This window comes from Kwoniella dendrophila, chromosome 3 (genome assembly GCF_036810415.1).
Source record: "Kwoniella dendrophila CBS 6074 chromosome 3, complete sequence".
NCBI classification, from domain to species: domain Eukaryota; kingdom Fungi; phylum Basidiomycota; class Tremellomycetes; order Tremellales; family Cryptococcaceae; genus Kwoniella; species Kwoniella dendrophila.
The window spans coordinates 125,248-141,484 of NC_089478.1; the positions used below are offsets into that span (position 1 = coordinate 125,248).

General features: G+C 37.5%; 3 protein-coding genes across 3 annotated transcripts; 1 reads left to right on the forward strand and 2 right to left on the reverse strand.

The window, feature by feature from the left end:
• Positions 1–569: 569 nt before the first annotated feature.
• Positions 570–3,295, reverse strand: L201_002366 (uncharacterized protein; the record flags this gene model as incomplete). Its single annotated transcript, XM_066218143.1, has 7 exons — positions 570–784; positions 903–1,065; positions 1,142–1,420; positions 1,524–1,747; positions 1,853–2,110; positions 2,299–2,612; positions 2,712–3,295. 7 exons carry the CDS (start codon positions 3,293–3,295, stop codon positions 570–572), a joined length of 2,037 nt encoding a protein of 678 aa, XP_066074240.1.
• Positions 3,296–8,644: 5,349 nt separating this feature from the next.
• On the forward strand, positions 8,645–12,869 carry L201_002367 (uncharacterized protein; the record flags this gene model as incomplete). The annotated part of the gene is made up of 4 exons (XM_066218144.1): positions 8,645–10,481; positions 10,549–10,761; positions 10,823–11,525; positions 11,591–12,869. 4 exons carry the CDS (start codon positions 8,645–8,647, stop codon positions 12,867–12,869), a joined length of 4,032 nt encoding a protein of 1,343 aa, XP_066074241.1.
• A 414-nt stretch (positions 12,870–13,283) lies between these two features.
• On the reverse strand, positions 13,284–16,217 carry L201_002368 (uncharacterized protein; the record flags this gene model as incomplete). Its single annotated transcript, XM_066218145.1, has 6 exons — positions 13,284–14,849; positions 14,944–15,279; positions 15,377–15,562; positions 15,634–15,741; positions 15,807–16,108; positions 16,181–16,217. 6 exons carry the CDS (start codon positions 16,215–16,217, stop codon positions 13,284–13,286), a joined length of 2,535 nt encoding a protein of 844 aa, XP_066074242.1.
• Between the last annotated feature and the right edge of the window lie 20 nt (positions 16,218–16,237).

Sequence of the window (16,237 nt, forward strand, 5' to 3'; positions counted from 1 at the left end):
TTGAGGTTTATGAAAATGTTAGGCTAGGTCAGTGTATCTGTCACCAACACAGCGCACCTCTCTCTGTTCAAGAGGTACGCTACTTGATAGTTAAAGGTGATTATATCGGCAGCTTAGATTTATTGATACGTTGTGGGTAGAATTAGTTGGTCAATCAACAGAAATTAGTCCCTTTGAAAATTCATTATTCATGCATTTGAGTACAATTGAAGAACATCTATGCCAATTTGGTTGTTAATTTGTTTATTATATTACAATGATGTATCATTTCATCGAAGTCTTCCGATTCCTCCGATTCGATGATATGGTAAGACTTCCTTCGTTTTGATTATGTCTTGTCTCAATCGGATGCTGTTCCTCCACTAATTTGGAAATTCGATAAACTATTGACTTGTGAATCCGGCATTTTCCTCATCCACATTATATTGTTATTCTATAAAATCATTTTTGTATTGCGCTTCTTGCCTTTTTATAAGAAGAAGAAACCGGGAAAAAATTGTCCATTAATCAATCAATTTGTGTGATCTTTTTTTCTTTTACCTTTCATTATATTCTTCCTTCTCATCAAACTAAACACCAAACCTTCTCTTACAATCTTCATACACGATCCAACTGACACCGACAGCAGGACCGACTTTTAGTATACTAGGTAGTAAACCTTTATATAAACCTCTCCAACCTTCACGTTTTAAAGTTTGTTGAGCTACATCAACAAAACCTGTATACTGCTGTGGATGTCCAGATGATCCAGAAGCTTGTAACCTGGTTCGAAGTAAATTAATCGCTATAAATGATAAAGCAGATCAGTAATCATACCATCGACGTTATGAATGTAACGAGGTTCATGATAGGTAACATGTGTGCGCAAGCCAAATTGGGTTATACGAGAAATATAAACTCACGATATACACTCGCGGCACCTATACTACCTGATAAAGCACCAAAACTTAATACAGCGAAAACTTCAGGTTCATCTTTACCCGTTGATTTACAATACGTCGTCTTGAGTGTTTCATATGTACCCATATCTATAGCAGAATAAGGGAAAACACCAACTAATCCAAGCTACAAGAATCGATTAGTATATTACACAAGTCATATATAATAGTAAACATCTGAAAAGTGAAAGAAGATAACTCACTGTTAAACCTCTATAATAACTCCTTAAACCACCAGCTCTCCACATCGATCTAGCAGTATCTCGAACTTGTCTCCAACCTTGATTGGGTCCGATTTCAGATTGAATTCTAGTTTTTAAAGTTTCTAAACCATATATAGCGAATTGCGATGTGATACCACCAACACCACCTGCGATAAATCTTGATGATGATGATAAATCCGCTGGATCAGAAACTTTATCCCAATATACTGCTAAGAATTTCTTAGATTGTTCATAAGATACGAATTTTATTGCTGATTCCTATAGTATATAAAATAGATTAGCTCGATGTATAGGAGAAAAAAACCCAGACCTTGATGTTGCAAGAGGGTTTGTGTAAAGATAATTCAGAATCATGACATACTGGGAAAATCTTCGTTACATTCAACCCATTTCCGACCCAGAAAGCGCGTATTCCTTTTCCATCAACGTAGATTCTATTTACTGCTCCCCATAAGTTGGTTACAGCTTTGATACCAGCTCGAAAGGGATGATTTATATGAACATCTTTATTGAATGCTGAGAAGTCAGGTGTTGTGATGAGGTAAACTTTTAGTCGATCAAATGGAGCTGTTACGGTTCGCGAAACTGTTCAAGAGTGGTAACAAATGTGGCTTAGTCATAAGCAAAGTCATATGACTATCGAAACACATTGCCACCAGTTATGTGCGAAAAAAAAGACATGCAACTCACCTGCACCGGCAATACCACCAGCTAATAAAAACCTCCAAGCTTCATTCCTTTCTAAGCCAACTTCTTCCTCTTCAGGTTCTTGTTCAGGCGTATCGGCATATTCTTCATCATGATGAGGCGTTGGTGGGTTGAAGAATCCCGCCGCTGTTGACTGCTGTGATGAGTTGGGTGCTTTAGGAAATGATACATTGATATCTCCTTCTTTATCTACTCTAGCGGCTCCTCTTCCATCCGATGTGCGTTTTTTCACCTGATAAACTGAATTATGGAATCGTTATATCAGCTTTTGAAAGTTCTTAGCATACGTTGCTAGTTATCCTATTCTGCGGTATCTAGCCTTCTGTGTCCGTTCACCTCATTCAACAAAGAGGAAACGTTCAACTGCGGCATCCGCAAGTTCACTTTGTCCACCTTCTTTATGACCAAAACGAAACTTCTAAACTTACATTTGTAGATTTCGAAAGGGGTAGCTTTCCTAGGTAACATGATCAAGAAATCTCTGAATTCTGCAAAAGTTATATACATATCACCTGGTTGTGGACCAATTCTTTTACCTCTTGTCTTTTCAGTTGAAACACCATTTTCTGCTGGATGTGAAGCTAAAAATTGAACTAAATCTGATGTTGTTGCAGGTGTGACATCCACACCTGATCTCGATAATGCAGCTCTCATTTCTGTTGCATCTAATCTACCATCACCGTTTTTATCTAAATCTTGAAATATATCCCATAATTCACGTTCTTTATCCCATAAGAAACGTCTAAAAGATATATTTGAAATTGGTTAGTATGCGACGAGATATACGATATGAGAAGTGTACTGAAAGTTATGATTAAGAATAGAGTTAGAATGGACTAACCGAAAATCATGCCATGCTATACCTTTACCTGATAAATTTTTTAATTCAGGTTCTAATTGATCATCCGCACCACCCCATAATCTAGCTTCTGGTCTTTTATCATTACAAGCTTTAACTAATTCTTCTTCATATAATTTTCTTAATCTATCAACTCTTTCAGGTGATAAAGCAGTTAAAGTATCTTGACCTGGTAATTTCATTCTTTTAGTTGGTGAAGGTTGATCCTCATTATTATTACCGTTATTTGTAATTTCAGGTAAATGTGGTAAAGAATTCCATAATGCTTTTAATTTTGATGATCTGACTTGTGGTCCTTCATTTAATCTAAATTCATTCAATGTAGGTCTATTAGGTGGTATTATATCTGGTCCAGGTGGTTCTCTCAATGATAACGGTTGTGTCAGACCTACAGGTTCTAATGGATTTGGTTTTAGGGTATTATCAATATGAGGTGGTTTAGGTAATAATGGATAATGCGGTTCCGATTCGGATGAAGATGATGAAGCCGATAAAGGTGTCGAAGATGTTGAGGCGAAAGATGAAGAGGAGGAGGAGGAGGAAGATGATGCTTGTTGGTCTGACATTATGCGCAAGTTATGGCTGAAAGCAAAAGCGTGGTTAGCGAAATGTGACATGATGATTGATAATCAAGTACGATAACTTGTATATGTACCAGATGAAAGAGTAGAAAAGACATACTAATGAACATGAGATCAAGTAATCGATGATGTTGTCACCAGTGTAGTATTCAATCCAACGAAATAGAATGATTTTCGCCCTCCTTTAGACTGTAATTGACGGGAGCAGAAACACTTCTCCCTGCAATTGAACTTTTGGAATAGACTATTCCTTTCTGCTATTTGCAGATAAATATAGAAAGTGCTTGAAGCTGATACGTAGTGTTGAGATGTATCAAGCGACTCGTATGTATCTGTTCGAGATTGATATTTAGTGGGGGACAAATTCCAATTGTATGTGGTGTTGTATTGTCTCGAATAGCCGATTATCAAATGACGAATTACAAAGCGAGATTTATGTTTTCCAAAATTTCAGATTATCTCTTGTTAGCCAAGGTTTGACCCGGTGGGATCTTTACGCCTGGATGTATATGTTTTGAATTATATTTCGATGGTGTATATGTCTATGCTATGATAAGTTATGATATGTGATTGTGCATCAGAATTCATAGTTGTGTATAGATAAATTTTGATACGCTATAAAATCCTATAATCTCTAATGGTGACAAGAGGGGTAGCGAGCTGAACCTGAATTGGAGATTATGGTATGGTCACTCGACACCATACACGCTATACACCATACACTCTACACCGTAGACGCGCATTTTATAATTTATATGGTGACATCGGATTAAAGCCCCGGATTATCTCTCTTACCTTATACAGGTGGACCGTTTAATGCCGACAATACCCAGAATATCATCAAGTTACATGTTTTATGTCTATATTCGTTATCGATAAAGAACTTTAGATAAGAAGAACCCCGTCCTTATACTTCTTTGAGATAGGAGATCATCGCTGAGCTTGCAATATGGAATCTATCTTGGTTATCCACAATTCTGTCTGTATGTGAGTTGACTGCATCGTCCCAAAACAATGACGTTCGATGATCCAAACGTATCGTTGATTCGCTTACTTGGCAATTGAGATACCGGCGGAGATCTGCTACGTTGAAGCAAATGCTCGAGAACAGTCAAGGTGACAAGATCTGATAACGTTGATCATGTCTGGTAACCATGATAACCATTATTCCCATATAACCTCTTCGGTCTGAATATGCCAGATGAATCAGTGTGCGGAAGTATGACCAAAACGACAGATCATTCTTCACGAAGAGCAATCTTTTTTGCTGATCTTCAAAAGCTTAAACCGCCTTTGTGCGTAAGAACACTCCTGTTCGCCCAACAGTCTTCATTCGAATGACCCGTGATAGAATGGTCAGCTTACAGAAGATATACTGATAGGCCCAATTGTTGACTGCTTTTACAATCCTGCTCAACCAAATTTTCGTTGCTCCTGCTCATGTTCCGGACCGCTCTGCAGAAACGAGATATGCCCGAGACTTTTACCGTGCAATGTGGATTGGAATTGTTGAAGCGAAAATAAGGTATCTAGCAATATTTCGGTACTGGACCTGACGATACAAGTAGGGCAAAGTAAGCTTTTCGAGGCAAACCGAAGAGCATTAACAAAATACAGCAATTATAGAGGCCATTAATCTCAACAGCAATGGGACTCAACGCGGTATGCATTCACTCTATTGCCTTGTCACGCTCAACATTCGAAGCTGCTCAACCATTTACCTTTGTTTTGGGCGTTAACGATGGGTTCTGAGGTTCAACTATCGTATTGGGTTTGCTTCAGACTGCTCAAACCCTCAGAATATTTGAAATGTTCAAAGCGCTCATAGCCCTGATACTGAGTTTGCCAATAGACAAGCAATCTTATATTCAATACAGACGACTCTGAAATTGCCTATGATAGCGTTGAATCCTGGATGTCAGCACTCAAGCAGTTATTTTATCACAACCAGGTAAAGTTAGAAGTGTTTCGCAGTTTTTGCTTCTATCCTTTCGCTGCTAGATATGTTTCCAATTGCGTAGATGATGCTGCAGGAAATGATATTCGGGTATTCATGATTTTCATTCTTACAACCAAAGTCGGTTGTCAGATATGTGTGCGAGTATCAGTTATAAGGTAGGTCTCCTTCTTTAGCTTCAGACTGGCAAGTTATCCGAACCCATCTCGATGACAAGAATCTATAAAATCATATGCATGCTTCCCGAACAAAGGTTGAATCAACTGACCTTTCCTTATCTGACCTATGTCAACGAAGATAGATTTCCTTCGACATCCAGCCGGGTACATCTCCTTAAATATGATTATCGATTGTTTTAACAGAGTGAATCAAATGGTTTAGGTATTCAATTCGATGAGCAGCTATTTCGCATGTTTGACATATCTTACTGTAAGCCAAAGGAATCGTTTTACATGTCGTATACATTTTCACCCGTACGTGAAGTAGGTTAAAATAGCAAGTGAAAATCAGAAAAAGAATCCGTTATCGTATATTGGCTTGCATTTGGCGTTTTATATCAAAAGGATTCAAAAGGAAAAGATAACGTTATTTGATTTTGCCTCCTATTTCAACATAACGAAGGGCATTTTTAGATGAACAGAAAAGGGTATTTTGGCTTAACTGGAATCAAACTTTCCTTAAACGCACCCTACTCAACCCTCTTTACCCCTTACTTACCCTGTTGTTATTTCTCCTTGGGTAGTGATCGAGCAGAGGGCAGCATGTTCCTCGCCATTCACATGGGTTCTAACGATCATCTTCCTGCCAGCCTACCACACATATCTACACATAGCTGTTGAATTGATATTTCATGGTTGGGTGTGGTTGAGATGAGCAATTCACGTCTAGTTTCCACAATCAACGAGCGAGATAAACTGTGAGAAAAGCCATTCTGATAGTCAGTCACTTGCGTCTGCGCATCGCAAGGGAACCGAACAACTTTATAGATACCGGTATTTGACTTCGTTCGGTTCGTTATCTCAAGATCTAATCTCTCAACAGCTTGAGAATCAGTCATGATCCGAATACACTTCTTATCTGACTCTACCTATATATTGGTCATGCTCTCAACGCCAACGATATGTAGACCATGATAAATGATCGTCATCGATGATCTTGACCTTTAAAACATCCGAGTTGTGTTCTTACGCATATGCTCATGTAGATCAGATTCCGCATATACAGTGTTCCATGTCACACCTATGTCTCACGATAAGTGTTTTTTCAGAAACATGCGATATAGATGGAAAAGCATAGAAGAAGGAATGTTGGCGCAACAATTAAATCCTGGTGTCACGTTTCTGATTCAGCAAATAGATAGCGTACTACCGTTGTTGTACGCTGAATAAGACATCATATATAATTGCCGGTTACCGATTCCAGTTTTCTGGAAAATGTAATTAGTTACGTCTTTCATTCACATAATACATACCTATGATAGTAGGGGAATGAAGCCATTAACAGGTAGAGAGTGTTTGATAGGCATATGCATGGGTGAAGAATAGGATTTTATAGTATAATACCAGCGTGTACATGTAGAGTACGACGATCGACCACGATGTACATACGGTACCTGTAAACAAGGCAAAAACGCCTCCTTGGAGATTGACGTTAATTGTTCGGTAAGTTAAAAAGCCTCTTACTTGTTGTTTGTTTCAAATGTGTTTGCAGGTGTCTTCATCATCATCTTCACACATCCTAATCATTGAATGAAGGTGGGTAGATCATCTTAGAAGTATCGTATGATGATCATACATAGCATTGCGGCTTTGCCAAAATAATACCTCAGTAGTAAGGATAAGTAATGTAGTATTGAGCTCATTATCTATCCACGTGAAAAGATAATTATAGAAATTCAAGCAAAGAGAGGCTTTTTTTTCTCATTTCATAAATCTCGTAATTTGAAGAAGCAGTCACCGTGGTATATATGGTAGTATTGTAGGGATTACAGGGTTACGATGATATGCAAGATGAAGGGAGCCGGTTGTTTACCATTTCTTTCAAGCTTTGTGGGTTATGACATCCAACAGTATACCTTTGCAGTATTTAGGTCATCTGCTTCACCGTTTGTGCACGAGCCACAGTGTTTGAAGTGATCGACGAAAAACAGTAAAGTCTGGATCAACTATTAAGCTAGTGATGTGAAGTTCCTGTAAATCCCACAACTGCAACAAGTCAAGGAGCTAATTCTAAAAACAGAGTTACAAGAGGACGACATTCAAGTGAGCAAGGCGGCAGGAGCAAGGGGTCGCAGGGGAACAAATTAATTAACTCTGGGGAAAGCTTTGCGGATGTACTGTATGAAGTGCTAAAGTTACATAAAAATGAAAAAAGTGATTCAGAATAATCAGGGCTCATGTCAACAAAATGTTAAATTCGATCGGGGTGTTTTTCCAGGGTTCAATCAAACCTGTCTTTTGGGTTTTTCCCTTTCCTTCTCCCCTATCCCCTCTCTCGCTTCTCTCCTCTTAACCCCTTCGTAAGGAGAAACCTAACTTCATCCCATGTTCATTAAACACCCTTGTGTGTAAGGTAAAGAAGAGATCATCATGCCAAAAATGTCAATTACCGTTTTTTAACCTTACTCATAAATTGATACCTTAGATCTCTGTAACTGTAATTGTAACCGTAACCCAAAGTAAAGAATGATGCAAATCTGCCTGATGAGCAAGACTGGTTTGTAACCCCCTCTTCGTCACTTTCTTGACAAGGCAAGGACGATCAATCATTTCATCCATTCATTCATTCTCACTACAATCATTTGATCCTTTTTGACCATAAACTTGGTTTGATCATCAATAAAGAAGCACGAATTACAATTATAATTACGCTTTGACATCAATAACAACAATAATCAGTGATAATTGTAACTCAACAGTGACGAACGACCAAACAACCAAAGCGTCAGAATCAAACATTCATTTATAACAATACATTACAAACAATCAACACACTTACCACTTCCTTCATTATAATCCCTTAATCAATATCATCGACGACGATCATTTCAAATTGAACTGGGTAGAAGATAAACATATAGAATATCAGATCCATCTATCTATTTACGGTTGAGATATAAAGTCGTCAAATACTAGATTTAGGATCAGGCTAGAATAGGAAAGAGAAAGAATCTGGATTAGCTGGAATCTTACCAAATACAGATAGGACAGTTCAGCAAAGAACATCTTCAAAGTTCCCTTCGCCATCTCCTGAGCTTACCGAATTCACCAATAATACCAATTCTAATCATCTTCCTACTTCTTATTACCAACGGACTTTCTTAATCTTTTGATATTATACTAGACAAACAACATAGCTTAACCCATTATCTCCTCATCATGGATTATTCAAATAACGCAGTCGCTTCATCATCCCGTCAGCCTCTTTCGCCAACTACAATACCTTTTTCACCATCAAACTCTTCACGCCGCCTGACTCGCTCAATAAGAAGGCGTATAAGCAATTCATTGTTATATTCAATTATAGCATCATGTATACCCATCTTAGCCTCTGCAAACCCCTTACCTCAATCACTCATTCAGATATCGAAACAACGGCATCGGTCCGACATACATTATTCACCTCTACAAGATGATATCAACATGTCAACACCTATCGATAATATCTTATCAACAGCATCGCATTTTCTGACTTCCCCACTTAGTCGGCGTGATAACACATCTACAACGCCCATACTTGCCATTGCCACCTATGACCCTATATCTCAAGCTTACCATATGCCAGATGGATATGTAGAATTGAGACAGCATTTTCATGCTGGTTTCATCATTCTATCATACATTATTGCCTTTGTTGGATCTTTGTGTACTTTAGAATTGCTAATTAGAAGAACAACCAATACAGGATGGAGAAATCAACTTCTTTTGACTTCAGCAGGTTTTTGCTTTGGAGCTGTATCAACATTTGCAATGCACTTTGTCTTCAACAACGCTTTATCATTACATCATCCAATGATGGACCAGAAGAATTATCCAGCACTATATTTAAGTTATGATCCAGGATTTACTATACTTTCTTTAGTTGTATCATGCTTAGCAATGACAACAGCATTTTTCGTCATGGGTACACAATTAAGAGACTGGTTAATATGGCCTGGACAAAGAAGTAAAGATAAATCATTAGTAGGAAGAAGAGAAAGTGTCTCAAAGAATGAAGCTGATGATTATGGTAAATGGAAAAAATCACATAAAAAAGTTCTAAGAAGAGGTACAATGGGTGTAGGAGCAACGTTAAAATTTAAACAATTTACAGATCCAAATGGTTTTGGAGAAACTAAAAATGGTGATGATTGGAAACAAGATGTTGAAGGAATGTATTCACCTGAATCGAGTAACAATAATGACAGAATGTTTAGTGATGATGAAGATTTACAAGAACTTAATTTCAGATTAGGTAAAGATGCTGTAAGGCAAGAATTAGAACGTCGTGCAGGTGCTCAAACACCTTCTTCTCAACATGGTTCTACATCAAATCATAATCTAACTTCTCCAAATCATAATACAACAACTCCTTTACCTATAATTTATTCACCATCTTCTGCTACTTCACGTAAAAGTTCAATAGGTTCAGCACATCCTTTACCTTCACCAGATGTTTTTACACCAGGTTTCAACTTTCCGCCTAGAGCCGGCGTCGCTGTCGAACCTGATTACAATGCTACAGCGAACTTGATTCAACCTAGTTCGGTAGGAGGAGGGCTTCAAATTGGTAGAATACCTTCACCAACTTTTGGAGATTCACCACCAACGTATCAACCTGAAAGACGTAGAGCATCATTACCCGCAAATGGATTAATTACTCATAGAGAAAGACCATCATATAGTGGACCTTCAACCACTCTAGCCAGAATCCAATCACTCCCCGAAGGCGACCTTGAACCTTCAAATACATCTCAAGGCTCAATCTCATCCGTCGAAGAAAAGAGGCTTCAAAAGTCGATACCTCCAAATTCAATCACCGCTCGATTAAGTTCGTATACAGGTAAAACAGATGCTTCGACTGCTGAACGTAGTCAAAAGAAAGTTAAAATCGTAGCTCAAAGTACTAAATGGACAAGATTAGGAATGTTTTTAGGTTTTGATGTTGTGACATTTACAGAAATCGCAAAGATCGTTATTACTGGAACTATAGCAGGTTTTGGTGTTGTAGGAATGCGTGAGTACACTTCACCTTTCATCGAAACTTGTCGTGACTCCCCTCTTACTCATGATTTGATTTGCAGATTATATTGGTCAAGCCTCCATCACTGGCCTTCCTTATATCGCTTATCGTCCAGCATATGTCATCGGTTCCGTTATTATCGCTTGTGGTGCAGTCATCATCGCTCTTTACATCATGTTCATCATGCTTAGACCAAAACTTAAACATACATGGTTATCCAAAATTTGTGTAGCCCTCATTTTGGCAATTGCAGTTACTTGTATGCACTTTTGTGGTGAGTTCTCGATGACATTGTAACAATCAGTCGGAAACACTTTGGCTGATTTCCGTTTCAGGTATGATGGGTACAACATATGCTTGGCCTGCTTCTCGAGGTATCAGTCGACATAACAAATTGACAGGTACTAATGTTGTTATTACTGGAATTGTTGCTGCTTTAGCTTTTTCAGCTTGTATAGCATGTGCTGTATTTTTCTTCTTACATTCGTTGAATTTGCGAAGAGAAAGAGCCAGAAGAAGAAGAGTAGTAGTTGCAGCGGTTTTATTAGATGATAGAGATAGAGTTTTAGTCAATTCAACAGATGGAATGTTACCTATGTGTGATATTGCATCATTAACTGGCGGAGGAGATTTACCAAATCCCAAAAAATCTTTTATCCAATCTGTCTCAAGTGATTCAACAGTTTTAGGAATGGATTTAACTACAGGACATGACGCCTTTGTTTCAGCTTTGAAATTATCTTGGACGTGGAAAAATCCTTCTTTGATTTCTAATCAAAATCAACTTACATCATCAACAAATACAAACACAACAAGTAACAATGAATCAATCCTACAATCCACCTTTGCAGATATTAGAAGAGGTTCAATCGTAACCACAAACACTAATACTGGTACAATGGGTAGTAGACCACCTGTCAGTTTAACTAAATTCTTAGAAAGATTCACTATTTCATCTTGTCAACTTGCTGTAAGATTATTAGGTCAAACAGATGGTATTTCTAGATTAGGTGTATTGTATGACCAAATCTTGACTACGTAAGTAGAGCCATACCTGTTGTGCTAAAATAGATACGCAAGCTGATAAGAATCATATGTTATAGCGGATGGGTTAAGCTCAACAACAGTAATGATACCGTTTCCAAAGGTCAACTCATCTTCCTTGTTAGAAGGGTCGCTTCCGCAGCTGAACGATTGGATCTCGAATCAAGACATTTCATCTTTGCTGATCCTCAAGCTGTTGCTACTGCTCTTCACAAGACTCTTTCAGTACCTTTCGATCATACTATGCCTCTTCTCGACGATATGCGTACATTCTGCGATTCTACCTTACAATCACGATTACAACCTGGAAAACTTTATGCTGGTGTAGCTGTTGTTCAAGCTACTCCATTTGATGGTTTAAGAATTTTACTTGAAAAAGATATGAGATCACAATTACCTATGAGAGAAATGTGTAATCTTGGTGTACCATCAAATAATGAACTTGAATTAAGTGGTTCAGTTGAAGAAATTGGTGAAGCTTTATCAATGTTAGAAGGAATGACAATATTATCAATCATGACAAGAAATATGACTTCATCAGAATTTTCAAATTCAATCTTATCAAAAAGAGTTATTGCTCTTTTGAGTTCATTAGAAAGAGCTATAGTACCAATGTTAGATGAAATGTTAACTGCAGAAGATATGACACATATTTTACCTAGATTAACATTACATCCAATGTTAATTCCATTAACACCTGGTGGAAGTAAAAAAACTATATCATCATATATTCCACCATACGCTATAATATTTTACGCAAATTATGATGCCGCAGTAAATACTTTTACAGACAAATGGTTACCTTTTTCATTATTTAGAGCTCAAAATTCTTGTGTAATGGCACCTAAAATTGCTGCTGCATCAAAAATGGATCAATTATATACTGCTGAAAATGAAGATTTAAATTCCTCTAGTGCTGTAAATTATCCAGGTGGTAGAAGACCTTCAAAAGTTCAATTTGATTTCCCAACAAGTTCAAAAGATAACAATCATCATGCTCCGGCGACTCATCAATATGATACTCAAGTTCAAAGTCAAGAAAACCAAGAAGGTATATTTAGTGATTTCACTTTCCCACCTAAATCTGAAGATAATAACAGTAGTAATAATGGTGGTGGATCGAGTAGAATAAATAATAATGGATTTAACGGACATAATAGGAAATCATCTTTAGCTAGATCAAGATATAATTCAACTGGTGGTGAATCAAATTCACCTTCAACATATGGATTTGATAATCGTGATACTACTGTTAAATTCACTTCACCAGGTGTAGCAATTTGGGAACCTGATTGGTTATTACAATTATTAAGAATGAAATTAAGAGCAGATGCTTAATACAACAAAGAGCAAACAGATCGTTTAGAACAGTAGACTAGTAGAAAGATAATGCGTAAATGCGATCAATCGGTTCACGCCACTGATCAAGTGAGGGAAAGGAGGGGGAGAACGGGTTAGGTAGGGATAGGAAATCTGACAGTATCTTGTCACATTAAAAGGCTCTTTCATAACAAACATGTTGTATGTAATAGTATAGATAGGGACAGTGATATATAATATATGCAATACCATCAAAATATATACATAGAGGTTCAACGCTAAATTCAATTGACATAAATTGCATAAATTATATAACAAGAGTACGATGTACAACGTCTATCATGATATACATGGATTCAAGTAATTCATCATCTCTTTCAACTGAGTAAGTCACCAGCCCATATCACCTGAACGTTTCCAAATCAACCAAAACTAGATAATAACTCCATTTCCTTTCTTCTTCTTATTCAATAATAATTTTTCTTTCAATTCTCTTTGTTTCCTTTCCGAATCAGTTTCAGCATTTAACATTTTCAATTTCATTAACCTTCTTCTTAATTCTTTTTTCCTTTCTTCATAATTCATTTTTAACAATACTTCATCTACTTCTATGATACCTTCATTCTCCATTTTACTTTCATCATTTAGGGAATCAGTAATATTGTTTTCTTCATTATTCTGCTGTTGTTGTTTTCGTTTGATTTGAATTCTTGATTTTAATGATTTTAACCTTTCAACTTGTAAATTTTCTTTCTTAGTCCTCCTTTCAATTAATCTTCTTCTTAATTCTTGTGCTTTACTTTCATTATCATTTCTTATAATCAAAATATCTTTCTCATTTTTCAATTTTGATTTTATCGATTTTCTTCTTCGGATACTTTCTGTTAATCCACCGCCACCACTACCACCATACGTTGGATCTGATTTAGAATGTATTATAGGTGGTGGCGAAATGACAGGTTTCTCTTCTATAGGTGAAGTGGTAACAGGTATACCATTATTGGCTTGTTCCGCTTTGAGATTGGCTAATTTCTCTGCTAAAGATAACTTTCTAGCTGTACCGTTAACAATTGGAGGTATGTTTTCAGTCTTGGCTCTAGCTCTATTCATAGCTTTCAATTTGAGCAATTTAAGCTTCATTTCTTCAAGAGATATTTTCTTATTTCCATCATCTATTACATCCACAGATCCAGGTTCAGCAGTTACAGATACAGAAGCCGCTTTCTCTCTTGCTAGTTTTTCAAGTAATACCCTTTGCCTTCTAGGTTCGGTAGGTGGTATAGGTGGTATAGGTGCAACAGGTTCAACAGGTCTTGCTGCACCTTTTATCGATAATCCACCTGATGATATTCTTTCCGACAAGCTCTTGCGATATGTTGGTTCGATCTCCTTTCGACCGTTCACCTCTACCTGGACATCCTTTGGATCCTTGACCATTTCCTGCGACCTGGAAGGTAGATCTTCTGCTTTGACTTCAGGAAGCAATTCAACCCTCTTTCCCTCTTCAGGTTCGACTTTCACTTGATTGTCGTTACCCCATGCTCTCATTGGTTTCTGTCTCTGTTTCTGTATTTGATCTTGTTTTTGTTGTCGTTTCTGCGAATTCCTATTTTGAGCCTTTTCAATTTCACTTATCCTTCTTAATCTCTTTCTTTCTCTTCGATCTTCCTCTCTTCTTTTCTCTTCGTCTAACCATTCGGCATATTCCGGATCAAGCCAAGTATCATTTTCGTCCCATCTTTTACCATCAGGTGATACTGAAGGTATGAACACGTCTCTTTTTGACCACTGACGACCGCGTTTATTGGGAGAAGAGCGAGGTGATGGTGGCGACTGAGAACGAGATTCGGATTTGATTCGCACAGGAGGGGAAGGCGAATGGGAATACGATATCGAACTAGATCGAGAAATAGACAAAGATCTAGATCTCGCACGATGAGACGGTCCTGGTGAAAGTGATTTCGGCCGTTGCGATTGAGCTGAAGGTATAGGATCGTACTGGTGAAGCAATATAGTTAGCGGATTATTTATCCTATTTATCAAGTGAGACGCTCAACAGATGCGGAGAGGAGGGCAAGTAAATTGACTTTACCTGTATGGCTTCATCCCATTTCCTTAAATCCTTAAAAGGAGATCTAAGGAAACTGTATAATTCATGTGAAAAATGTTCAGTGGGATTATTTGGAAATTCTTGATTTAAATTTAAATAATCGGTTAATAATCTTATTGCAGGTTCAGAACGAATATCAATAATTTTTAATAAAGAAATAATATACGTTATTAAAAATTCAATATCAATATTTGGTAACCAAATTCTTAATTCTCTTCTTAAAAAGACAGTAGCTCTTTGAACTAGATTAGGATCTTCTGAGATTTGTTTTGGGGTTGGATTTGGTCGAAATTTCGTATGTTTGTTTGAACCGATGTGCTATTGACAGCATAACTCGATCAGCAATGTCTTCGATATCACAGCTATAGTATACTAGACCTCCGCTCATATAGCTATCCAATGATACCCCACTCACCTTAACATATAGCTCATGACGATATTTTTCCTTTCTACGCTCTACTTGTAGGTCCAGCTCATCCGGTTCCTCCTTTTCGAGTTCTTCCGCTCTTTCCCGCCGTGTGATCTGTGGGAATCTTGTTCGAGATGGTCCAGCTACTGGTGCCGAGGGAATGCTTTTCGACGGTAGCGGGGGTAAGTAGAACTGATGAATTGTGAGTTCGTCAGCTTGATCATTTATACGAGTCTGAGAATTTTAAAGCTAAGGCAACTCACTTTCGTAGGTGTGACGGCATCTAAATCATGTAAGAGGAATGAGGCCATATCTGCTGAACATAAAGGACATCGTCTACTTTGATTTGCCCAAATTCCAATACAGTCGAACTATACTCAGGTAATTAGCTATCAAAGGTCAGACTCTCCAAGAAAGCTGTATGATACCAACTTACACAGAATTCATGTCCACAAAGACCAACAACAGTTCTATCTTTTAAATTCATTAAACATATCACACATCTTTCTTTATTTGGATCTTCTTCATCACCCTCTTCAAAATTACTATGTTTCTTTATTGGGATATCAATTGGTTCATCAGGATGATTACGAATTTCTTCTTCCCAATCCATTTTCTTTTTACTTGAATTCAGGTTATCTTCTTTGATTGATGATGATGAATCAGGTGGTAAAGGCGGCCATGTTCTACGTGGTGAGAATAATGCATGTTCAAGTATAAACCCTTCTGCTTCATCCACTAATGTCCGGAATGTCATATAATATGATAAGCACATGGCAATTATGTGCAAAAGAACATTGTTTCACTCACTATATATCGATTCTCTGATCGGCTGCTTGCGAGGCATCTTGCTTCTTAACTTCCTGA